The following is a 26,911-nucleotide window of genomic DNA, read 5'->3' as shown; positions in this document are numbered from 1 at the left end:
AATAACGTAAAATGTTTAACTTACTGTATACTGCTGTGTCATTTTTGTCGGATCCAATATTAGTGATACTGGGTTGTTTAATCACAGTCTCTCTGCGAATCCAGCATCGACTTTTGGCTTCTTTACAAATTAATCCGCGGTACACAAAGTAAACAAACACTCCCCACGCGAGCTGGAACTTCTTGAAAGACAAACTTTAAACACGCATTCCTAATGTTATGTTCCGAGCCTTCGAGTTAAGGTATACAGCGTCTGTGTTGTTCCCAGGTTCTTCGAAGACTCCGTTTCCATGGTTACTCATAACAAATCACCGCGTCAAAATAAAAGTCTGTCAGGAAAGCTGTGGGCGGGGCTACAAAAGTGGTTGTTGTATTTTATTGTATTTTTTTATTATTATTTTTTTATTTCTCTTTTTTTCTTTAAAGTGTATTTATTTAACTGTTATGTATAATCCTTTATGCTTACAATGTTGCTACATGATGCTTTGATTGTACAATTTTTAATACAAATAAAGCACAATCGTTTTAAAAAAATTATTTGGGTTTAAGGAGGTGTTTCAATTCTACTCTGACATCATATTCGGCACATTCCCGAACCAACCATTTTCTTGGCTTGGTGCCAAAAACTTTTATTTTATTATTATTATTTTATTTTATTCTTATTATATTTCAGTAAAGAGGACGTTTTTAGTTTTGAAACATGCAGGGTGTTCATTTAAGTATGATGACCTCTTATATAACAAATTATCAAGTTAAAATTGACTGTTTGATTCACCGCTCCTTTTGGTCGCTGATGCAAGCATTTTAGGCGCAGTCTGGAACCACGCCAAATATTGGGGGAGGGGGGCATGTGTCGTTTTGATTATTTGGGGGGGCATGTTCTAGTTCTTTTATTTATGGAGCACATTTAAAAGTTTTCACCAGACTGACCAAAGTGCTATACAGAATAAACATTTTTAAGAGTTAAATCAAGTCCAAAGAAACACATAAACACAAAAAATACGAATCAAGAAGAAAGTAAAACACATTTAAGCAAGACACAGAATGTAATAAATAGTAGATTTCTGTATGTCATTTGACAAAAGCTAAGGGAAACAAATGTTTTTTTTTTTTTTAAATGTATAAATACATAAAGATGGAGCAGCTCTGAGGTGTGTTGGCAGGCTGTTCCACAAGGGCCCATGACAGAAAGGCTTTATCTCTGTTTTAACCTTGCAGAGGGAACCATGAGAAGTTTTGGTTATCAGATCTTAAGTCTCTAGAAGGGATGTATGGAAGTTGTAGTCCAGATAATTAACTTGGGGACAGATTATGTATTTATAAACAATTAATTAATTTTAAAATTAATCCCACTAATCAAGTTGCACTATTTCCTTCTCTCTACCATAACAAACATGTCTTAAAAACAAAAACAAAAGATATAGCAAGCAAAAAAAAACTGAATAAGAGTCAAGAGTCAAGTTCAACTAATCAATGATCACAATAATGGTGATTTTAAACGAAACAGCCAACATCTAAATCTAAGTTAAGAAAATTACTCTTCAAGATGTAAAATCCAATTTTAGGTTTCAGACAAAGATGGTGAGAAAGAGGATAACAGAACTTTTAATTCTGCTTCAGTGTTACTTTTTAATATTCTGTAAGATTGGGACAATATATACATCCAGCAGTGTTTATTTAACTCTGGGGATTTTTCTGTGTGAGGGCTTCCTGGGGGCTAAGTGAGGGCTGCCCGTGCAGGGCCAGCGCTTAGGGGCCAACGTTTTGCCAATGAGCAAACCTGTGACATCGTAGGCTTGCTTGCAGGGTTCATGGTTATATAGAACTGGTTAATCTATACACAAGTTTATCTTTACAGAGACTGAGGGAAGGGCCATTTGATTTGACATCTCTAGTTTACCAAACACAGAGAGAACATGCAAACTCTACACAGAAAGACTTCCAGCTGGGGCTCCAACCGAGGACCTTGTTGCTACCACTTACCTTAAAAAAAAGTAAATTGAATGAATTATTTTTTTAGTGTATTTGAAGTATACACCGTAATGCAACAATGCACTTTCAATAAACTTATACTACTGTATAGGTACACTGATAGGCCTATATCATACTTGTCAAATGTAGTATGTTATCTAGAAATACAACACATTGATTATTATCAATTATAAATATCTGGATCAAAAGAAATTATCGGACTGTAGTCTGAAGTAGGATATAACTCTTTTGGCCAAAAGTATTAGTATCCTAAAATTTAAGAGCAGTATCTTTTTAGAGACTTCAGATATGAGCATGAACAACAAACAACATCATGTGTGATATGAACCAGACTTTATTGAATAGACTAAACACATACTATTCTAACATATACACACAAACATGCAGTTCAGCATTGGAAGAAAGTAACAGTTTAAACAGAGAAAATAATAAAACACAAAGGTATGGCAGTATTTGTACTACAGCAGAAATAAAACCTGAAACAAACCATTGGTTACTTACTTAACATCGGTTAACAAAACCAAGTATGATTTGCATGTCTGGCCCATTACAAGAAAGTGTCCTGATGATGTATGGCTGTGATGTGAGGCTCCTTCAGGGGTAGGAAACGTCGGTCCTGGAGTGCCGATGTCCTGCAGAGTTTAGCTCCAGCTCTTATCAAGCACACCTGAACAACCTATCAAGGTCTAAAGCAGGGATCTCCAACTTTTTTGTGAGCAAGGGCTACCATAATGGATAAACAACTGGTGGTCTACTAAAAACTTTTTTGTTTTAATTGTTGATTTTATTTTATTTTACTTGCTGATATGTTTTATCATTGTTTAAATATTAACATACATAAAAGAAGCCAAGCTAATATAAAATATGTAATATATAGTCACCCAAAAACCAGAGGTAGGCGAGGTTTTCTCAGGCTTGGAGCTAAAATCTGCAGGACATCGGCACTCCAGGACCGACGTTGCCTACCCCTAGTTAATCTTGGCAGGAAGCTTTATTGATGAGAGAGAAAGGCAGATCGTTGCAGATGATCTTTGGTAAATTAAAAGACAAAATGCAGCCTGGCACAAGCATAGAGGTCCAATGAAATCAAATCTATTGCGGTCACAGATTAGAAAATAATGAGCACTGATCAGAACTTTAAACACATTTAAAATTATATTGCGAACATGAATGCAAAGTTCTCCAAATCACATACAAGGTAATGTTTTATTTGTTTAAATTATTCATTTTTTTCTTCTCTATATTTTCTACTCATATTTTTTGTATGCTTATGCAGTTTTTCCACATTCTGCACTTGCCTTTTCCAATTATTACTACGGTAGTCTTGCGTAGCCTAATCTTAGCTTCAGATGTCATGCATATGACACTTTCTGATAACCTTTAAGCAAATTTCAAAGTCGTCCTCTGATTGGTTGAATTATACAGGATTTCCAGGAGATATGTGCGTGTCGTGATCTTTAACGGTCCGCCCGGACACCATCCCTGCGGCACTTTATAGTTGCAGTTAGAGTAATGTAAATCAGGGGTGTGCTTGCATTGGTCCACTAGTTCTAGATTAACAGCTCCACCTCTTCTAGCCAATCAGTCGAAGGGGAGTTGACGTCACTCCAATGCAACTCATGGCTGCTGTGCTGTGCTCATGATGCTCCCAAAGAAAGAAAGTATTCACCTTATTTTCCACGACAACAAGGGCGGCGCCATTGCGCTCATATTGTCAACGTACTTCCGGCTGCATATGATGAGCAGCTGAGGCAGTGGCTTTTTAAACCTAAAAAGCTCACTTAAGCGCCTTTATGTTTGTTTCTTACCAATTTTAACGGACGGGGAGCCGACTGAGGAACACCCTAATCCCAAGTAATGGTTCGACTACGATGTTCCGGTAACTTTAAACCACGCCGGGTGTTGAAAAGGTGGTCAGTTTCAGGTAAGCTATCTTAGCTTAATGTGCTCTTTCGCCTAACGTTATAGATTTGTGATGTCCGTTCTACGAATAAACTTAAGATCAGTAACGTTAGTTTATAAAATGCAATTATTTTGAATGATTTTCATTGCCCACCTATATTTTTAGATTTAAGATAAGACAACAATATATTATAGTACAACATTTTTACAGTAGCTCACGTGATTCATACAAGTTACAGAGATTTCAGATGCTAGGAGGTTTCTCATTCAGATATTGATGATAATGACATATTAAACGACATATTATTTAACACTGAAGTTAGAGGTTGTGTGTATAATGTTAATGTCTCTTTTTAATGCATCTCTCTCTCACACACTGTTCTGTTTAAGTATGGGTACCATTATATATTAATTCTCATGATGCAAGTTTATTTTAAATACTAACATAAAAATGTTTATGGTTATATTATTTTCACAGATGCATTGATGTTTAGGGATGCAATGGACAACTGTGAGGATGATATACAATCAACATGTTCCTAAACTGTGATGCAGAAACACAATGGGAGGATCAATCCGTCTCTGAACACAACTACACTTTAAAATCACAACTCAACCTGAAGCAACCTACATCTGATATGGGAAAACAACCTTGCGGTTTCCCGGACAGGGCTTATGCTGGTCCCAGGCTAAAATGCTTATTTGAGCTATGATGATAATTAAAAAACACCATGTACTGACATACCTCAACATATATGAGTGCCATTGTTTTGTCACAAGATGTGGTTTGTTTGTAAAAACTAAAATGTCCTAATATAATTAAGGCCTAGTCCTGTAAACTCTGTCCGAGAAACTGCTTCAAAGCTTCTGCTTCATGTGTTGAGCTGGCACAAATGTACATATCTCTGCTGAGAAACAACCATCTTTGTCAGCTTTACACAGGGTTGATATTGCATGCATTACACAGTCGCTAAGCACATCACCAGTACATACAACAACAGCTTCCAGATAAACACTTGGGATCAGCTCCTGATGACTCTGATAAAGCTGCATCTTAATTCATTGCAGGGTGGTCTTGCTGAAAAGTTAGTTGTTTCTTAGTCCATAGTTATTTTTTATAAACCTTTACAATTTGACCTGATTTTACCTGTTGTAAAGTTACATTTAAACCTTCATATGTGATCAGATGTCATGCAGTGATATTAAACATTTACAATGTGATCAGATGTTGTGCAGTTATATTAAACATTTACAGTGTGATCAGATATTATCTGTAAGGAATTTCTTAAACCATATGTGAGCTTTGTAGATTCCACTTAAAAGGATTTAAGTCTCGTGATTTGAAGGAATAAGTGTTGGCAAGTTTGCAAATGAATTCTATCATAGTACATTACCACATAAAAACGAAATAGTTATTGGACTGGCTAAGGTGCACATTTGCTTTAAAAAAGACGAAATCACTGTGTAAATATTGGTAAGCATAATTACTTTAATAATGCTGCTCCATCAACTCCTTCTGACACGACGAGTAATAAAATATGTCCCATAGGTTTCTTGCCGCGGCCGCTTCATATCGTCTAACCACGAGACGATTGATGGGACATTATAAGACTATCCGAGCGTCGTATCAAGTTTTCTCCGTGCTCCTAATTCAAAACATTTACAGCAGTTGCGATATTTGTCATTTCGCTAAAGTTATAGTGAACTACAAACAATCTTCTAACCACCAAACTAGCTACCGAATGCACTGTGCCATATTAGCAGCGGAAGTCGGTTGACAAAATGCGGAAGAGCGAAGAATTGAAAAGGGGCGTGGCGGAATAAACTTAATAGAATTTTCCATTGCCACACAGCTGAAATCCGAATGTTGTCATTGACAACAACACAGAATAATGCACAATCACAAGAGTAATCATCAAATCCTTTTAACGGTTTATTTTAAAAACTTTGTGTCTTCCATACTGAATTAAAACCAACATATGAAATTTAATTAAGGAAATGCATCAGAAATGTTGGACAATAAATATATAACATGAATATAAAGGGGTGGTTTCCCGGACAAGGGTTAGTTTAAACCAGGACTAGGCATCAGTTTAATAAGGAAATATAACTAGTTTTAACAAACATGCCTTACTAAAAACATTAATTGTGTGCATTTTGAGTTCAAACAAAGGGCACTGATGTATTTTATGATATGTCAGTGCCAGTTGCTTTCAGTTTGGACAGCTCTTACATTTATTTTAGTCTATTTTGACGTCATCCACCTGTCTTTTCTTACGGCGCCCCATGTAGTCGAACAAACCTACAGCTTCCGCCTCTGCTTGTACCACGTGACCTCTGCAACCTCACACGCAAACACTTCCAGAATGTTATTATTGTTACTTGACAGACTTTCTATGTTCCATAATATTAAGAGGAAGCATTAAAATGTAACTTCATGTTGTAAGTATGTTTTAACATACGGAGGTACATCGAATGAATGACCAGATGCACATTGGGATTTGTAGTTCTTCTTCCTCTGATCGTTTTTAGGTTTGTCTGTGAGGGTTTTATAGGATTTTGGAGGCATCAACGCATAATGTCGTCTCTTTCAACTCGCTAAATTGTTCATATAAGAGATAAGGGCAAAGTGAAGCTTCGTTTTCCAGACTGATCTGGAACTTTCTATCCGCAGCCCATCCCCGCCCTCACTTCACCCACAATCCTCCGCGGCACGCCGGGGTCCATTCTTCTCCACCGTTCAACATGTTCATGCCGGAGGGTCCGTTAAGCGTGTTCGGCCAAAGAACGAGCGGCGAGTCCGTTCGGAGTCAAAATGGTAAGTCCGGTTGTGGTTATATTCGCTCATAAAAACAAAGCGACGGGCGCGGAAAACCGCCCTGGTGTGACGTTATTATAACGGAAGAGGTGCTGCGCGTGAGGCCGGCATCTCGTAAAGCACGTGCGGCTTAGCGCAATCGGAAAGCGTTTATTCACAATATAAACATTACACAACATTGTAGGCAATACATAATTACTTGGGTATGAATATACAAAAACAATGAATGTAACGTACAGTAATATGCATGCTAATGCAGGGCACATCAAGCGCTCATGTCCTGATATGATTCATCTACATTTGCAGTCATGGCCGCTGCATCCATCGCAAACATTGTGAAGAGCTCTCTCGGACCTGTCGGACTCGACAAGATGTTAGTGGATGACATCGGTGTAAGTGCCTATGTGACGATTTGTCCCCGCTTTTTATTTAAATCAAAATGGCGTAGACATTATTAAGCTTTTTTCTACTGTGTGTGTATGAATTTCAGGATGTGACCATAACCAATGATGGTGCCACCATTCTGAAGCTCTTGGAGGTGGAGCACCCAGCAGCAAAGGTCCTTTGTGAACTTGCAGAACTGCAGGATAAGGAGGTTGGAGATGGCACGACATCAGTGGTAAGATGTTTGCTCATCCACTGCATAATGTGAAGTGATACTCTGTGCTGTTGGATATAACTGAGAGGATACATGTTTCTGAAGCTTTGTGATGACTTGACATGTTTGCTTGAGGAATAACACTGTAATATTTATATCTTATTTTAAAATTAAATAATGTGAGGTGGTGAGGTATACTGGTTGAAGCGGCTGGCTATGTAATGTGCCTTTTAGCAATAATAACTTATTCCTGAGTAACGTTACCTGCAAGTTCACCCTGAAATGTGGGGTGGTGATTTTTTTTAACTTATATCTGTTTTTTTGGAAGCCATATGACCATCACATGTTCACTTAGACATTGCATTAGGTCTGAATTCAGACAATGAAATAATGGAAGGCAAACATCGATTACCTTATGTTTTTTTCTTATGTGACAAAATATAGCACAAAAAAACTGTCTGGATCAAGAAATAACAAAAGCAGCATTTTGGTGGAGGTGGGCTTTGGAGGGAGGGTCAGATATTGTGCTTTCAACGATTATTTGCTATGGCTAACCTCTAGTAAATTGCCTATTTTACCTTTAAAAAATGGATATTACTTTACCCATTATTTTGTCAATCCGCAATTAGCCATTAAAAAGTCATGAAAGCCAACACGTTTAAAAAAGTAAATGCTCTAAAAACCTTGGCTAACTTAGCAGTTATTATTTTCCTGTTACGCTGGATTCACATGTGGCATTAGCGTTGACACTTGACGGAGGGAGTGTCTGAAGTGTGGCCTTGACGCGATCGCCATTCACAGTGGCCACAACACAAAAAACTGATTTTGTTTTGACAGCTAATATACTAAAAAGAGAGTGGTCACATAGGACACAGTGATTATCCACCGCAATGATTAATCTTAAATTTTTATGCTACTCTGAGTCTGTTCTCTGCTCTTGCATAAATGTAATTGGCTAGCGTCTGCACTAGGTTATTCGCACAAGGCGATCTGATTGGCTAAAGCCTGCTTTGGTGCTTGAAAGTTGAGATTTTCAAGTTCTGCCGCGAGCAATGCCTGTGAAGCGACACAGGCGGATCCACAATTCAGTTCGGCAACGCGCTACATCTCCCATTTAAGTAAATGAGAAGTGTTAATGCTGACGCCTCATGTGAATTGAGCATTATAATACCTTGTGTCTGGTCTTTATCCAGATGTGTGACTTTGCTAACTTCCACTTAATGCAAGATTAGCCAGTATTATCCCTGCTCACTGACATGTTTGTGTAGGTGATCATTGCTGCTGAACTTCTAAAGAGCGCAGATGAACTGGTGAAACAGAAGATCCACCCCACCTCCGTCATCAGCGGATACAGGCTGGCCTGCAAGTAGGAGTCACTTTCCATGCTAACGTGTAGTACTGTTTGTCTAAGGCTGATTTATCGAGCCGTTTGAAAGAAACTGACTGTTTCTGATTCACAGGGAAGCAGTGAGGTACATCAATGAGAATCTGACCATCAGCACAGATGACCTGGGCAGAGAGTGTCTTATTAATGCTGCTAAGACTTCCATGTCTTCCAAGATCATCGGAGTGTATCCTTTATTCAATTATGTTGTCGACATTGCTTTCAAAGAAACAAGTTTTTGGCCAGATTTGTCCTGCGTTGGAAATTATAATAATAGTTTCGAATCACTGTTGGCTTACCTTTTATTATGGTTTATCTTCAGTTTGAGAACAGTGTGAACTGCTTTTTTTTGCGAGCGAATGCGTACAGTCGACCGCACCTTCTTGCAAAATATACTAAATTTGACTTGGACAAATTGCAATACCTCTCCTGCCCTACATACTACTATACGCGCATGTGTGACCTATACATACAAACTACTTGCGGTTATAAAAATCTGGCATACGCTGTACCCTGACTCCCATGTACATGTAAAAAATGAAATATACCCAGGCCTTAAGGCAACATTTGTCCTTAGGCCAAATATTCCATTTCATAAATTTTGTCTAGTCACTGTGTGGGTTTTCATTACCCTTTGAAAATTGCAAATAGATATAGCAAATTGAAAATGCGCCCAATGGAAACATGGCAATTTCGTGTAAACTCTCATATATTTGCACCGTTCTATAAATATGGCGTGGTATGTTTGGTTGGGGGAGAAGACATAAGAGTAGTAATGGGGAAATGAATAAAGCACTGATACTTCCCTTAGGGGCCAGTCACACCAATAGCGTTTATGGCAGTTGCAGGCGCCTTTTTTGAATGATATTCTATGGGCAGGGCGCGTTTGCGCGCTGTTTATGCGCGCCGAGCGCCTTGCGGTTTTTTGCCGCCTGCCGCGCACGCGTTTTTGAAGGAGCGCTGAGAGCGGAGAAGCGCCCGACGTCATTCGTGTCTTTCCATTGTCCAATCGAATGAGGGGAGAGGCGGGCCTTACGTTGTGGCGAGGGAAGTTTACAGTTGCTTTGAAGAACCGGACTCCACTCGCTCACTCTCTCCTGCGTGTTTGTGCACCTCTCATCCTCAAACAAGGTCAGAGCAAGCGTCCTCTTTTTAAAGTTTCTGCTGATATGACAGTTAACAGCAAAAGAGCGCTCACGCTTCAATATTTGATTGACAAGACAGCTGACTCGGTGGTTGCTTAGCAATATGAAAAGCCGCGTCGCACTGCTCTTTTTTTAAAAAAGGCAGTGCGTCGCGCCTTGCGTTTGCAAGCGTTTAAAGCGCTTTTGGTGTGACTGAAGCCTTACTGTTTCAAACAATGATTCAGAGCCTCAAAGAGGGTGTTGAAAACAGCACCATCTTTTGGTTAATAAATCATATAGCAGACACTTTTGGAAAAAGCTCCGTCAATGAAGCAAAAAGCTGACGAATGTTAATATTATGTGTACAAATAAAGCTTTGACAACGTGTGTGAATGATCAATATAATAAATGTAGGCTATTTACACTCATTCAAGTGTGGAAATAAATTCCAGTCTGAGTTAATATTCATATGATTCGATACTGTACTTTGTTGAATAATGTTTACACGCACAAGTATATGAATATACATTACTATCTATACAGTAATGTCGAATAAAATGCAAATAACTGCTCAAAAACCTTTGGGGTTCTGAGATGCAACGCGAAGCGCACATGTGACTGAGCAGAAAGTGAAGCTTCGTTTGTCATTGGTCTCGTGATTTTAACGTTAACACAAGCTTCGAAGCGCTTTTCATGGCGCCGTATGAAGTCAAACACACCTGTCTCCATGGTTTTTAGCATGACCTATTGCGAGACAATAAAATAACATTTCAGTCACATAACATCGGTTAATGGAAACATGCATGGGGTAAATGTCACTCTTATGCTGTTTGACTGTCCTTTTTTATGAAATATGTCACATAGAAAAAAATAAGTAGTAATAAGTGAAGGCATTAATAAAGCCTGATTAGGTTTAAATCAGATTAGGTTTAATTATCAGTAAAGAAGATGATGGTCCTTAACATTCTGGCAGTGATGCAGATTTCTTTGCAAACATCGTGGTGGATGCAGCCCTGGCTGTGAAGTTTGTTGATGGTAAAGGTGTGGCTCGCTATCCCATCAACTCTGTGAATGTCTTGAAGGCCCACGGACGCAGTCAGAAAGAGAGTTTCCTTGTCAATGGATATGCTCTTAACTGCACCGTCGGATCACAAGGTATGTCCGTGTTGTTTACATTTTTATATTTGTGTGCACAGTATTTTTCACCATTGATGTGTTAAACTGATTAACACTGACACATCCTGTACGTTCAGGCATGGTGAAGCGTGTGTCCAACGCTAAGATAGCCTGTCTGGACTTCAGCCTGCAGAAGACCAAGATGAAGCTAGGTGTTCAGGTTGTCATCAATGATCCAGACAAGCTTGATCAAATCAGACAGAGGTGAGATCAGACTCGGACGTAAAATAAAAGGAAATGTCCCATTTTCATTGCTGCCACACTATCAGTGGTGTGTGTAGTTATACGCGTGGGATAAAGTAACCTCAGCCCAAAGTCATTGTTAGACACAGATGCTCATGTGCATCTTGTTTTATCTTTGGGCTGTACATTACATCTTCATGTCAGCTGGCATAAACAAGCTCTTGTTACACAAGATTTAAGAAATGTATTGATAGATTAACTTTGAGGAAACTTCTTAATAGTGGAATTATGTTAATCGGTTGACACATTTATGCTGTTGCACAGTTTATGCCACCAAGTTCAGCTCAGACCCCCGGTTTGTTTAATTATTTATACATTTCGTTCACGCCTTGTGTTTGTTTTGTAGGGAATCGGACATCACTAAGGAACGCATTCAGAAGATCCTGGCATCAGGGGCAAATGTAATCCTAACTACAGGAGGAATTGATGATATGTGTTTGAAGTATTTTGTGGATGTTGGAGCTATGGCAGTGAGGAGAGTGCTGAAGAGGGACCTTAAACGCATCGCCAAATCAACTGGAGGTCGGTGGCTTGCATTTGTTTTGTCAACTTTTAAAGAAGAAAAATGAATAATTTTTATGAATTTTGATTTTGTTCTGTCTTTGTGAAAGTGTAATGTGATCGCAACAGTAACTTAAATTATAAATTAACAGTAATTATTAAATTTAATTATTAAGTTGTTGGGTACAGTTTTGGTCATTTTATTTCATTTGACTTTAATCTACATAAAGAAAATAAGTTCAAGAAACTAGAAATTTTGTGTTTCAAAATGACATGGTGATAGAAAGGTTAAAGGTATGAATTGAAGCTTTAAAGTGATGGTTCACCCAAAAATGAAAATTCTGTCATACTCGCCCTTAAGTTTTTAAAACCATTTTACCTTTTTATTCTGTTAAACATAAAGGTGAGTAAAAAGTAGGGATGTAAATCGAACAGTTCATTGCGATTCGATGCGAAATTGATTTTTCCACCAGTGATGTGACTTACATCGAGTGCTTTTTCGATGCGATTACGATTTGATTTGATCCGATTTGATTAATTTATCAATATTTTATATTACGTGCCTTGTTAAGCAGCTACATTTGCTTAGAAATGCAACCAAAATATATAAAGTGAAAATTTAATACAACTCTTTGAAAAGGCACAATCTTTGTCCTAATTGAAACATTTACAACAACAAGCTAACAAAAATACACTTTTTTTTAAATAAAGAAAAATGAATAATGAGAGGCAAAATGTCACACAAAATCAAGCTTATGATGGCAACAGTCAAAGTCTTTCAGTTTTTTGTGCCAAAATGTGCAATCACAGAGGTAGTTTTAGAAAAAAAAAAATTAAATTGAGAAATAAATTAATATAAAAAAATAAAGCCGTTAAACTTAAGCATTTGATCTGTCACACAACATCTGATCTAACAGTTAGATAAAAATAAACAAAAAAGCACGCTTTGGCGGAAATGCGTAGATGGACGTTACGTCAAGGATTGAAGACATAGTGTAAAAATAAAGGTACCTCACATTGATTTTTTGCGTGTGGCATCGATGCATCGGATCGTAAAAAATAATATTGTTGTATTGATCCATATTGATGTATTGTTACACCCCTAGTAAATAATGTTTGGGTAAACGATTCCTTTAATGATAAAAAATAATTTTAGATAATTTCTTCAATCTTATTTTTTAATTGTCCTTTACATTGGCATATTAATCTATGTTGTGTAAATTAGTTTTGAGTTTGACCTTAAATGTATTAAGGCACAAAAGTAATTTAGTATCTATGTTTTAAAATGCAATGTTGCGTTTGTCACCCTACAGCCACAGTTTGCTCGTCTCTGTCTAACCTGGAGGGCGAGGAGACGTTTGAGGCGTCTATGCTGGGTCAGGCAGAGGAGGTGCTGCAGGAGAGAGTGTGCGATGATGAACTTATCCTCATCAAAAAGTAAGATCATCATCATCATCATCCTTGTATCTCATATTAACAATACTTTATAAAGCAAATGTGAGCTTGTGCAAAACATGTTGCCCTTCATGCTGAGATGGTGTGGATTGTTGCCAGGGTGTTTTTTTATTGTTTAGGTGTTGTTAGTGGATTGCTATGCAGCTTGACCCATCTTGGTGTACAAATGTCACACAGATGCAACAGGAAAATCTGTTAATCTCAGAAGCATGCAAAACATTTAAACATCTCACTTGTTTAATTTTTATTTTTCCCTTCATCCGTTTGTGTTTTTCAGCACAAAGGCACGGACATCTGCCTCTATCGTCTTGCGTGGGGCGAATGATTTCATGTGTGATGAGATGGAGCGCTCGCTGCATGATGCTCTGTGTGTGGTGAAGAGGGTGCTGGAGTCAAAGTCAGTGGTGCCAGGAGGTGGCGCTGTGGAAGCTGCTCTGTCTATTTATCTGGAGAACTATGCTACAAGCATGGTAAGGACTTGATTTATTTGTATATTTTTGTGTGAAACCCCAGTACATAAATATGCAAACATTTGTACATGAATTTTTCCACTACATTCTGTGGTTGTTGGTATGTAGGTTAGCTAGGTGCTGTTGGTAACACATCCAAGTCAGATTTTAGTTTTCTGTTCATAAACAGATGACCAAAAAAGATTAAGTACAAACTTTCAATGGATTATGAACAGTACAGCCATTCGCTCATAATCGTATGATCATAGCATGTCGGATCCCGTGCCGCCCTTGAACTCTGGCACCCCCTAACCCCCCAGTCACATTAGCTACAAAAGTGAGTGACACAGAGCGACACGCACTCACTTGATGGGCGTTCCTGGATAGTATCTAAAAGCGGTATCAAGTCACTTCAGAGGTATTGTTAAGTTCCGAGAACGATGTTTTTGGATTTAAAAGTATTTATTTCTCAATAAAAGTAATAAAATATGAGGTACAATGCCAAACTTATCAGATATATACAGAAATGCATATATTCCGCCATCTTGAATTATTTTCTTTGACTCGAGCCACTGACCTACATCACGCTGCCCCTTAACTCTGATTGGCAGTCGCATCGCTCAGCATTTGCATAAAATAGCCTTCTTGTCTATTTTGGCCCCACCTTGCTCACGCAGCGGCGAGCTCATCGCTTGTCGCTGGCAAACGGCCACTCGCATTGAAAATGAATGGTGGCCTGTCGCTTTGTCTCTTGTAGCTAATGTGACTGAAGGGTAAGGGTGGGCCAGAATCCAGCCTGGGAACCACTGTCATAGTCAATAGCAATGCAGATGGTAAATAATAGACTTCTGAGGCAATTTTACAGAATGTTGCACTGTCCCCAAATAAAGATCTGTAATCATAGTTAAGGTAACAAATGATCAATACGTGCACACAATGCTAACAAAGGAATAAGTTTGTATGCAAGAACTGTAGTCAGAGCTCATATGCAACAAAACATCTGCTTGTGCTTGCTTACTTCCTGACTAATGGTCACATGTGAAGACTTCTTACTGAAACCTCGTAATCTTAAAGGGCCCACAACCAAATAAAAACACCTAAAGAATCTCTTTAAAATATAGGCATAATGTAGGAATCAAGACTTACCTGTAAAACACCACTTTTTGGTGTTAAACACACTTTAGTCTAAATACCATTCGGGCCGCTAACCTGATAATAAACAATTAAAAGTGTAAACAGCCCATTTTGGTCTGTAGTTCTCTAGGATTTATAAAGGTTACAAATATAGATAGAAAGTATATAGGTGCATTAACCTATAACACCAGATCAAGTTACTCCCATTAAAATTGCTGCCGTGCTGGTTTGATAGCGTGTGCAGTTATACGCGTGGGAGACAATAAAAGTCCTGAGTGGAGAAAGGGGCAGATCAACAGCTGCATCCATTCTGCTTGAGACAAACATCTTATCCTAATAGATTTATATTCTTTCCTTAGCTCAATTATATTCATAACTTTGTAGATTATTCTCATTGTTAGCTCCCTAGGCAAAATGTTAAATGCTCTCTCATTTGTAAGTCCCTTTGGATGAAGTGTCTGCTAAATGAGTAAATGTTAAAGAAGTCAGCAGGTTTAGCTCAATGAGTCAATTTCTTACCTTAAGCCCGGTATACACTGTGCGATTTTAAATAGTCCTTTAGGATTGTTGCCTGCCACACTGTGCGATCAAGATTGTATTTAAGTCCATGTCACATTGTATGATCTCAGTTTCCATCAATGTCAGACCGTACGAGTTTAAAGACTTTTAAAAATCGGACGCACGCAAACAAAGCATCCGCAGTTTTGCGTAATCGATCGACGACAGCTGGGCAAACATACTCTAAAGCGAAGGCTAGAAACCGAAACATACCGTTCATTTTAATCATGACTTGTCTCGAGCATAAAAAGAATATAAAATGAAAGAGACGAGTACGTGGCATTTGTATTTCTAGCGCGATTTCTCTCCAGGCTGCTTCATTTTTATCCTATCGTGGTACAGTGGTGATGACACATTGTACAAACTCCACAAGTTTCTCCTCCTCCTGTTGTACAATCTACCTGGCTCTTTTTGACATTTTTCTGGGTTGATTTGTTGTTGTCGCCACACTAATCAGGTTCTGTGCTTCTAGTGGTTCTTGATCTGCTGGTTGTCGTAGGGAGATGTCACACAGCAGGATTGTGTCTCAAAATTTCTGACACTGCCAGAATTTTGTCTGAGGATAATTTTGATCGCAACGGTCGGCTGTCTGTGAACATGTTAAACTAGCGATCAAAGATGGCAGATTGTAGTCTCTGATTCCAGGAATCTTTTAGGTTTTCAAAATTTGTCCCAGACAGCTAAGTCATGGCTGAAATCTCACAGTGTGCACCGGGCTTTAGGTGGTGGAAATCACTGAGACTGACTAGGGGAACACGGGGTATTTGTATGTTTTAAAACCATACATGCAGAATATCCAGCTGTATGGTTTCTGTCATTTGAATAGCATTTGGAGACACTTACCCAGATAAAGTATGGAAATCCTCCACTTTCTAAACTTGAACTCCGTCAACCCTTGAGTCTACTCAAGTCTCTACCATTTCTAGTCCTGTTTATGTTGTGAAATTGTGTGCAAATAAATAACTGTATGTTTCTCCTTTGTTTGCTGCAGGGCTCTCGTGAGCAGCTGGCTATTGCTGAATTTGCTCGCGCTCTGCTCGTCATTCCTAAAACTTTGGCAGTCAACGCTGCACAAGACTCCACCGACCTGGTTGCCAAACTCCGAGCCTTCCACAATGAGGCTCAGGTCAACCCTGAACGCAAGAACCTCAAATGGTGAGTGTGTCATCACAGATTATAAATCATGAGACAGACAACAAACCCACAATGATTACAATCATGAATTAAAATTGTGTGCTGGTTTACTTGAAATCTTAAGATTTTGAAAAGGTGGTGTTTTGTAGTTGTATAGTGGGATCGGTTCAGACAATGATCTGGAGTCTAGGTTGCTCATTTTGGAGTAAAGTGAAAACTGTTTGTTTTAAAAATAGATGTTTTATTTTAACCTGTTTATTTTTGTGTGTCTGCACTTAGGATCGGGTTAGACCTGGTCAATGGAAAGCCAAGAGACAACAAACAGGCCGGTGTGTATGAACCCACAATGGTTAAAACAAAGAGTCTGAAGTTCGCCACAGAGGCAGCGATCACCATCCTTCGAATCGATGACCTTATCAAGCTCTTCCCTGAGCAAAAAGAGGGCGGGTCCTCATACCAAGATGCTATCCAATCAGGCTCTCTGGAAGGCTAAAAGCCATTTGCATTTAATCTGGTATCATCCTACTCAGCTTTGTATTTATATTTAAATATAATCGATGAGCTGTTAGTGTCGACCATGCACTTTGTTTGCGTTACTTATTTTTTTCTAATATGGTTCATGTTACTTTTTGACATGTAATGTAACATGTTTCTGTTTTCCCATTTCAACCACAATAAACCAGAATGATGGTGGGCAACCACTGATTTGTGTAACTCACTTTTATTGTTTGCTTCACTGTGCACCACAAGACTTGTAGTTATTTGTTTCTGTGGTTGTTAACATAGTAAAATTTATAATCTTTCTGATGAAAAACTTGGTTTTAGCAATACAGCACATTTAAACCAAAAGTGCAGTTGAAAACAGCAGATGTTGTAAGGCATTCATTGTTTCTGTAATATTATTTATTATTTTAATTTAATTCATTTTGACAGACAAATACTTTCACTGTGTAAGTAAATGCAAAACAATAAAACTTTACTGTGTAAATTGGTAAACATAAAATAATTATTAGAAAACGGACACTTATGTGGACAATTCAATACAATTTAGTCATCTTCGTATAAACCTTTAAAGAAAATGAATGGACATAAAATTAAAATTAAATAAAAATGAAAAAAGTTATTAGAAAACAGACACTTATGTGGACAGTTCAATACAATTTAGTCATCTTCCTATAAACCTTTAAAAAAATAAATGGAATAGTTCACCCCAAAAATTTTAATATTGACATTTATTGATGATTTACGCATGATTTGTTGTTTTTATTCTGTAAAAGCACAAAATCAGATCATAACCAGAATGTCTGAGCTGATATCATCTATACAATGAAAATAAGTGTGAATTATTCTGTCAAGCTTATAGTACTACAAAATACAAAGTAGTGGTGGAGAGGTGCATTACGCTTTCATTTTCATGTATTCTAGTTTCTCCCTTCTATGAATGAAAAAAGAAGCAAGGGCAGAGAAATTGTTTTTAATAGGAAATTAGCTTAAGTCACTTAAGAGGGAGATCTTAACACAGCTGGGAAATTTACCAGTTTGCATAAGAAAATATTTTTCATACTTCTTAAGCATATGGTTGCAGTTGTGGCGTTAAGATAGAGAGTTGGATTAACCAGAAGGTTGCCGGTTTTCATGGCCGGTGTTGTGACTGATGCCCTTAAGCAAGGCACCTCTATCCCGATTGCTCCCTGGGCACTGCAGTAATAGTGTGTGTGTGTGTGTGTGTGTGTTCACTGGTACTCACTGGGATAGGTTAAATGCACTTTCACTGTATGTTCATAAGAGAATCAAAGTCACACCGCCTCTAACATGACCCAGGCAAATCATAACAAAAACAAGCCATTTTTATTAATATGTCTATGTGTTTTGAAAGTTGCCTGGAATGAAATGAGTGAATCTTAAACTGACTTGCAAGGTGTGAAACAATTTTTTTTATGCATTAGGCAAATACTTTGGAACAAATTGCAACCAAAGTATACTTTTTGTGTGTGCCCAATATCCAATTCCTGAACTCTCAAATTGTGTAGGATATGTTGTAGTGCTTTTAAAAAGTTGGCATTGTAAGTCACCATCCACTTTTCCTATATGGAAAACAGAAGAGTAGAGTTGGAATGACATAGAAGTGAGAAAATAGTGACAATATTTTTATTATTAGGGGGCGTGTACAACAAAGCGTTTAAACGAGGCTGAAAACACCAGGCGGACGTTGACTGTAGGCGCTTGCCAGCTTTTTTCAGCTAAGCGCTTGGTTGCTATGATACTTCTGCTTTGTTTATCAGTCGTTGAACGATGCGCTGTTGGTTGTTGTGATATTTGTCCCGCCCCTCCTCCACTGTGATTGGATCGTCGAGTGAGTAGTGACATTGACCCAAGTTGAATATTTTTCAACCCTCAGCGCTGAGTGCAGAAAAACTATCGAGCATTGGCGCTCAGCATGGGCAAAACCCGCCAGCTGCTGACGTTTTTGAAAATTGTTGCGCTTCCATTGGAAACAATTGAAAACATACAATATTGGGTTTTTAACATAAACATGGTCTGAACGTGAAGTGAACAACAATCTTAAATTTAAGACAAACAATCTTGAAATGTAACCATTTGAACCAAATAAATACTACTGCATCGAACTTCATCTCACAGCGGACATTTCTATGACCGATGCATTGTTTGTGCAGTATCATAATCAGTCAGGTCACATTCACTTGACCCCAAACATCAAGTTTCTGAGGTCCTGATGACATAAAGTTAAATGTTACAAATTGGGTTTTGTTCACTAGGCAGGATTTACACCAGTTTACACTGACTGCCATCTCCATGTATCCAGTTGCATATCTGGGCATATTTTGGAGGTGTAATCCTAACTGCCACATTATAGTCCTTCTGTGTTCCATTGACATCCACCCACTGGTGTCCAGAAAACACACCGATAACTTTTCTCTTCCACTTCCCTTTTTCTCCCCGTTTTCTGTTTGGCTCTTGTAACCTTACATACACACCTGCTCCACTAGATCCCTTTGTAGCATCACAGTACTGGTACAGTAGGTCGTTGGATTCCTCTAAGACTGAACAGAAACGGTAGACCACCTTCCCTGATTGATCATTATCAAAACCAGAAAAGTGGATTCTTCCAGCGGGGATGTATTTTACTGCAGGAACGATGCCTAATTCCATGTACCTTGTCTTATGGGGTCTTTTCAGCTCCAGTAGGGCGTAATCGTAGTCGACTGCGACTTCATTACGAACTCTGTTTATCCAGCCGGCTGGCACTTGTGTTACTTTGACACGAGTCCACCGCAATGATGGTTGCTTAGAGTCTGTCTCTGTAAGTTTGGACCGATTGGTGTCACGTCTAATACGGTTCTTTCTCCTGTGTTCCTTGCCTTTTTTAACTAGAGGTTCTTCAGTGGCTACATCTCCTTCTGTATTTCCCACTCCACCATTTTTTATCTTTTCTCCTCTCCTCTTGCCTCCTCGTTGACGTCCTCTTCTGCGTTTGGAGCTAAGCTTCATGATGCCCACTCGGAGACTCCTGCTTCCTTTCAGGTAGTCTTGTCCATCGTGAACACAGTGAGCAGCGGTCAGAACGTGTTTTGGTGACACCAGGATACCCGAGCAACCAGTGGAGAGCTTCACAGAGGCAGAAAATGGGTAATTGGTGGTAAAATGTTTATCTGTGATCACAAAACGCCCATCCATGCCGTATACCTGTCGTTTTCTACGTTTGGAGTGTCCTTGTTTGCAGAAAACAAAAGACGACGTGTTTTTAACAACAGTGACCCCATCCAGTTTGATTTTTGTGAAGGTGCGCGTTCCGTTCTCGTACATTGTTTCATATGAGAGTAGTCTTTGCAGCTCAGTGGGCTTCAGCTCTGGCAGATTTTTTTGGCACTCAACCCCACACATTACTACCGGCTTGCCGAAATCATTAGCAGTGAATTCTGGGCTCTGAAGTCTCACTGTGCTTTGGTCCTGGATCATTGGGATCTTTATCTGCATCAATTCACAGTCTTCTCCATATTTTGTGCTAGAATCACCGATACAGACCAGTGATAAAATCACAGACAATGTATTTACACCAAACAGGAGATGCAGAGGGTGTGCCATTTTGCTTCTTTACCTGAGGATGAGGAAAAAGAAAAGTTCTGGATTATCAAGCTCCCAACAAAGTCCTGGTCCTTTTTCAGTATAGATGCCATATTTTTTTTAAATGAGGCGATGGGGTATAGATATAAAGTCCTGTGGAATACCGTATATATTACTACTCCACTATTTTACTGACTTAAAGGGATAGTTAAACCCCAAAACAAACACTTTGTTTTAAAAATCTGTGTTTGGGTTCTAAAGAACAAAAAGAAAACATTAAGGGTTTAAATAACACAAATCCATAAATCATAATGAGCTATTACCTAAATGAATTCTTACTTAAACATGAACTAATACTGAGTTAAGGCATGTACTAATCATAAAAAATTAAGAGTCATTATTAACGACTCAACACATGAATTCATTGTTAATTAATACATTAACCACTAAAAACATGTAATGTACTTGTTGTGTTGTACTTAATGATGACTTTTCATAGTTTATAATTTACGCATTAGTTCATGCTAAAGTATAAATAAATGTGTCATTATGATTCATGGATCCTTATTATAAAGTGTAACCAAAACGTCTTTCTTTGTATTATCTAACCTTAAACAGAAAACGCATAACTAGACTAATATTTTTCTGGTGTCTGATTCTATCATCAGGGGTTTAGGAAAATATAAAACCAATGATTTAATATATTGGTAATAAAAACTGAGAATTGCTGGTATTATTGTTATGTAATATACAAAGACAGTGGATGAATATTACTGTGAAGAAATTAGAATATTTTTTTATTATTTCTGTATTTAAGCTATAAATAAATGCAAGTAAATAATAATTTGATAATTATTATATTATATTAGGCTATATTATATAATATATTAATTTTAAATTGACTGTGGTTAACTTTATAGCAATGCATGCATACAGTGAGATGCCAAGAAAATTATTCATATTTTAATAAAAAGCAATGCAGTGGGTAAACAACAATTTTATAACAGTTTAAAAATGTAAGAAATTATAACTCGTTACTCGAAATATAAAAATGATTGGTGTTGTAGCTGTATTAAACATTTAAGTAAATAATCCCATGCTAAACAATTCACTGTCTCCGCCTAACTTTAACTGCCAACTTTTTCTCGATGTCTGTTTATCATTTTCTCCACGTTTAGCTCTTTAAAAACATATAGCCTAATAAAATACTGTGCACAATCTTACCTTAAAAGTGCATGAATCTGACGAGAGACGAAACAAATATTGTCACAGACAGACTCTTCTCACTACTGTAGTCATAACATTTCTTCAGGAGATCTGTGAATGTGTTCAGCAGCTGCGCGCGAGTTCTTAGTCAGTGATGATGATGCTCGTGTCTGTAGAAGGGCGGGAACGACCCAAGATTAAAACGAGCCGGTTTTGGCATTACTCAGAGTTCAAGCGGGTAATTTCTGACATTAATCTTCATATTACATCTGTTTATACTGTAAAATTATACATAATTATATGATGATCGTTTTCTTTTCACGGTGTTGTCATTATTTGTTTTTACCACAGTGTGTCTCCACCTTGTTTTTTTTTTTTTTACACATTTACAGATTTTGATTTTATGTCTCAATTTAGCTGATTTATCTGCCCCCAAAGTCTAAACAACAAAAAAAGTTGTTTCAATGCTCATATTAAGGTTATTGCACCATAAAAAATTGAAAGACTGAGGCTGCAGCTTATCGACCAAGTAATGTTCACCCTTATCCCTTATGAAATTAAACCATGTTTTTTTGTGGTAAAAGTGTAGTAATCATGTTTTTTGTGTGTAGCCTATTGATTACTATTAGCAAAACAGTGGTTTTACTACACTAACTATGGTTTAACTATGGTTTTTAAAAACCATCCTTGTCAAAACCATGGTTATTTTGTGGTTTTACTACAGTAACCATGGTTTTTAACTGTAGTAAAACCATGGTTAATTTTCGTAAGGGATGGGCAACTGTTTAAACCATAAGGGATCCTTTAATGACATATTTTCTCCAATTTTTGCGAATTAATATTAACTATATTCACTTAATACGTTTTATTGTTTATTTTGACAATATCCCAAAAAAGCAAAGTGTAATTTGTAACCCTTAGCATGTGTTACTGTTGGAGCGTTGTAAGATAAACATACATTTTAAGCTGTAAGGGAAGCCAAATACTCTTGAAGTGAGATGAAACTTTGTTTGGGTTAGTGCGCAGTTCACTAACACAGTTTCTGCTTTTTGCTCTTAATACTTTGCAAATGTGTAAATATGTAATCTGGGCCAACATGTGTTGCACATTTATTCACGAAAATATTTGAAAGATATTTTACCTGCACCACTTACAGTGCACAGCATAAATGAGTACACCCCCTTTGAAAATTAAGATTTTTCTCCAGTAAATATGAGACCAATTTGCTTTCTTTTTATAAAACAGTTATATTAAACATTTATTTTCATTAACAAAAAAGTAAAAGTTACTGACCATCTTTAGGACAGAAAAAAGAACTAATTTAAATCAAAGGGGGTGATGCAAAAATGAGTACACCCTGATGATTATGTTAGCAAAAAAATTAAATAAAGTGTAATTAACAGGAATTCACTAGGAAATGATGAATATAATTAATCGTCACACAGGTGGCCACAGGATAATGGCAAATGAGAGTTGTATTTAAGAGAGAAAATCCACTCTAATGTAATGGTGACAGAATAGCACCACATGGTAAAGAAATGTCTCAAGATATGAGAAATAAAAGAATTTCTTTGGACAAAATGGTCAAGGTTTCAAGATAATTAGTTAAATCAACACTATGTAGTTTCGATGTAAAAATGACTTACAGCTCCCCCATGTGGTTGAAAAGTGCAACAGTGCCTGGTATCAGACACTCTTCTGCAGGCAGGGGGAGGGGCGGGGCTGTGTTTCCTACCCTCCACCGCCACTTTCAGAGTGTGCTTTTAGGAGCTAGGAGGCTGCTCAGGTTGCAGCAACAGTAAAATTTGTCCAGTTAAAAGTTGTTCTATCTCTGAAATAATTTTAGAGACATTATTTAAAGGTAAAAAAAACTACATAGTGTTGCTTTAAGCATTGCTAATAAGTTTGAATACTGTCAAGAAAGTTATCCAAAATTTAAAAAAGGATGGACTTGTGGGAAGCTCTCTGCGACCTCCAGGATGTCCACTGAAGTTAACACCTCGTCAAGAGTGTTCTGTGATGAGAGATGTTGAAAAAAATCATCATGCAAGTTCAGCACAGTTGGCTAAATCATTAGAAAGTCAATCTGGGTTCTTACCCCTGACATTATACGACGGAGGTATAGTGCAAAGAAGAGGCATGCATAGCTGTCATCCACAGAGGAAGCCACTGGGAAAGCCAATGAACAAAAAGCCTTTTGCTAGAGCTCATATTGAGAAAGGTAAAGACTATTGGGTCTCTAACTCTCTATACTTTGGAGTAATGAGACAAAAATTAATCTTTGTGGCTCTGAGGTGTTCCAAAACTGTATGGTGTGGCAAGGATGGGGAGTACAATGAAAAATGCATGATACCAACAGTAAAGCATGGTGGTGGCAGTACTCTTCTGTGCGCTTGCATGAGTGCTGCAGGTGTCTGAGAGTTGAATTTTATAGATGGCATCATGAATACACAGATGTACTGTGAAATATTTAAAAAGAAGATGCCACCATGTGCCCTTGATAACCAGGCAATCTTTAAACATGATTGTGACCCAAAGCACACATCTAATGGCGCTTTTCCATTGCATAGTACCCCACGGTTTAGTTTAGTTTGGGTCGGGTCAGCTTACTTTTGGGAGCTTTTCCATTGGGTGCAGTACGTAGTACCCGATACTTTTTTTCGTACCACCTCGGTTGGGGTTCCAAGCGACCCGAGCTGATACCAAACGTGACGCGAAAACACTGTAGATCACTGATTGGTCTGAGAGAATCGTCACGTCGTCGCTATAATGTAAATATTAGCTTTAGCTTACTGCTAGCTTCCGCTGTCTCAAGCAAACATGTTGTTATCTGTGTTCTGCTATAAGTTTCCAAACACACTTTTAGCGATGAAAAACATCCACAGGTTGAGAATCCGGGACACCATAACAGTTTTTTCCAGACTTGCAGTTTGTGGCGGCACATTCGCGACGTGCACGTCCACATTATATATGCTTAAATGCAACTTGAATGAGGCTCAGCGGAGCGCCGTCGACTGACGCCACGGGTCGGGTGTTTAAACAGAAACTGTCATGTGAGACAGAGGTAGTGATAAACGCGATGTGCAAACATCTATTTGTGGTGGCCAATTTTAATTTTGTGGCAGACTGAGAAATAAATGAATGTATGGGAATGTACAACAACGCTCTCACGTGTATGATGTCACAGTAGTAGGCAGCATAAATATAACGACACGCCTATAATCCCTCCCACTCCGAAGTGATACTAAACTCGATGGAAAAGCTAACCACGCCAAAGTGAGGTGAGCTGACCCGACCCAAACTAAACTAAACCGTGGGGTACTATGCAATGGAAAAGCGCCATAAGGTCACTAATTCATTTTAGAAGAAGCACAGGGTAAAAGTGATTTAGACCTCAATCCAGGTTGAGGTATGGGGAGTTCTAAAAAGAAAGAGGTCATTGTTCAAGAATGGAGAATAAAAGAAGGAACTGTATGTTGTCAACTTGTTTATTCAATGTCTAGAAGAATTAGTGCTGTTTTTTTAAAAAGAATGGAGGCCATACAAAATATTAGATTGCTTTTTTTATTTTTGTAGGGTGTACTCATTTTTGCATCACCTTATTTGATTTAAATGTGTTATTTTTCATATCCTTAAGGTGGTAAGTGACTTTCACTCTTAGGTTAAGAAACATAAATGTTTTATAAAACTGGTTTGTAAAAATACAGCAAATTGGTCTCATATTTACTAACAAATGTAGAAAATCTTAATTTTCAAAGGGGGTGTACTCATTTATGCTGTGCACTGTATTTCAGCAAGTTACAAATTTTATTTCTTCTTGACGTGTCTACCACTGTTTGTCTTTTTCGTCTGTTTCGAATCAGATCTGTCTGTGGTCAGTAAGGTATGAAGATGCAGACAGGGTAATGCAGAGGTGTGCAGTTACTGTACTGACCACTAAATTCAGTCTTTTGAGAGCCAATTTCTAATCACTACCTGTTTCACAGTGTGGATTGTTGATGATAGAGATCACAGAGCATCTTTTTGGCGCCTCTGTCCTTTCTGCTTGCTAATTAACCCAATGCTACAATGCCAAGAATTTTAATAGTCCAAGTTTGCCTCACAGTAAATGTCAACAATGTACGATACACTGCGTTTTGTGCAGGATGCCTTTCCTCAAATCTTATAATAACAATAAGCATACATGACGCTTACAAACACATATAGCCATGTTAGCTGGTGATCTGAGAAAACTATGTACAATATTTACAACTATGTACAATATGTACAAACCCAACTGTTGGCTTATAAATAAACCTATGATGGGTTGTTGTTACCTAACCGTGGTTGATCCTCCTCGTTGATCTCATGACACCAGCATTTGGGTTTTAACAGCCCAGCATAACTTTAACTGTTGGATTGTGCATAATTGACCCAACCATGTGTTAAAACAACATAACATTTTGTGTAATGCTAACAGTAGATCTTACTTTAACAGCTGTCAGATGAAAAAAGTACAGAGAAGAAACAAACATTTCTCTTTGAGATCTCTGCTTTTTGTACGAGTTCAGTTTTGTATCCAGACTGGCAAGAGATCAAACTTGAGAGATTAATTTCAGAGCATTTGTTTTGTTGAACTTGTGACATTCATTGAGAAGATAGCTTCCTGTTTTAAGCATACTCTATGAGGAGAACTGCTGAAAGCTTGGATTGAGACTGTCGGTATACATCTGTATTAAGAGCTAGTTTGGAGGATAAAAAAGTCCTTTTCCTAACAGCTTAGCAAACAGAGTGTCCAGTGATACCCTAACTCACAAGTGTAGCATGTGTGAAACCTAATAGCACTGGCACGGTAGCGTCAATAGCCTCCCTATAAGATATAGAACGTAAACAGGTTTGGCAAATGGCTAAAGAAAACAGTTCACACAGAGACGCTTTCACACACACATAAATGTCTTTCATGTCTGTGTGTATAACCGCGATGCCATAGATCAGCAAATCCGCAATAAACAATACTAAACTAAAGAGACACAGCATAAACAGCGCTGGTTTCATCTGCAACAGATTATGGCTTATGAGCCTTGTGAATTGAACTTTGCAGGTTCAGGAAATCCGCCAGTTCATAAATAAAGGAAAATTATTCACTTAATCACAATCAGCATCTAATCTACATTGA

The 26,911-nt window shown here is 37.9% G+C and overlaps 2 protein-coding genes and 1 long non-coding RNA gene across 3 annotated transcripts; 2 read left to right on the top strand and 1 right to left on the bottom strand.

Annotated features, from left to right (window-relative positions):
• The first annotated feature begins 2,424 nt into the window (after window positions 1–2,424).
• On the top strand, window positions 2,425–5,114 carry LOC135775959 (uncharacterized). The gene is made up of 2 exons (XR_010543983.2): window positions 2,425–3,915; window positions 4,372–5,114. It is a non-coding gene; the product is annotated as an uncharacterized lncRNA (long non-coding RNA).
• Window positions 5,115–6,567: 1,453 nt separating this feature from the next.
• tcp1 (t-complex 1) lies at window positions 6,568–17,185 on the top strand. The gene is made up of 12 exons (XM_065282552.2): window positions 6,568–6,711; window positions 7,018–7,103; window positions 7,202–7,330; window positions 8,578–8,675; window positions 8,770–8,880; window positions 10,791–10,972; window positions 11,071–11,197; window positions 11,583–11,758; window positions 13,051–13,174; window positions 13,470–13,662; window positions 16,325–16,488; window positions 16,747–17,185. The coding sequence occupies exons 1-12, from the start codon at window positions 6,639–6,641 to the stop codon at window positions 16,958–16,960; spliced, it is 1,677 nt and encodes a 558-aa protein (XP_065138624.1). The 5' UTR covers window positions 6,568–6,638; the 3' UTR covers window positions 16,961–17,185.
• Window positions 17,186–17,318: 133 nt separating this feature from the next.
• On the bottom strand, window positions 17,319–21,910 carry LOC135772964 (inactive serine protease 35). The gene is made up of 2 exons (XM_065282553.2): window positions 21,775–21,910; window positions 17,319–20,584 (listed from the first exon to the last, which is right to left on the bottom strand). Exon 2 carries the CDS (start codon window positions 20,569–20,571, stop codon window positions 19,252–19,254), a length of 1,320 nt encoding a protein of 439 aa, XP_065138625.2. The 5' UTR covers window positions 20,572–20,584; window positions 21,775–21,910; the 3' UTR covers window positions 17,319–19,251.
• Between the last annotated feature and the right edge of the window lie 5,001 nt (window positions 21,911–26,911).

Source organism: Paramisgurnus dabryanus, chromosome 21 (genome assembly GCF_030506205.2).
Source record: "Paramisgurnus dabryanus chromosome 21, PD_genome_1.1, whole genome shotgun sequence".
Lineage (NCBI taxonomy): Eukaryota > Metazoa > Chordata > Actinopteri > Cypriniformes > Cobitidae > Paramisgurnus > Paramisgurnus dabryanus.
This window is presented reverse-complemented; position numbering and strand designations above follow the sequence as displayed.

Excerpts from the sequence above, each read along its gene's own strand:
- tcp1 (XM_065282552.2), top strand. The coding sequence starts at position 6,639 with ATGTTCATGCCGGAGGGTCCGTTAAGCGTGTTCGGCCAAAGAACGAGC. Across the intron at positions 7,331-8,577 it reads GAGATGGCACGACATCAGTG|GTGATCATTGCTGCTGAACT; the intron begins GTAAGATGTTTG and ends ATGTTTGTGTAG. Across the intron at positions 8,676-8,769 it reads GGATACAGGCTGGCCTGCAA|GGAAGCAGTGAGGTACATCA; the intron begins GTAGGAGTCACT and ends TCTGATTCACAG.
- LOC135772964 (XM_065282553.2), bottom strand. The coding sequence starts at position 20,571 with ATGGCACACCCTCTGCATCTCCTGTTTGGTGTAAATACATTGTCTGTG.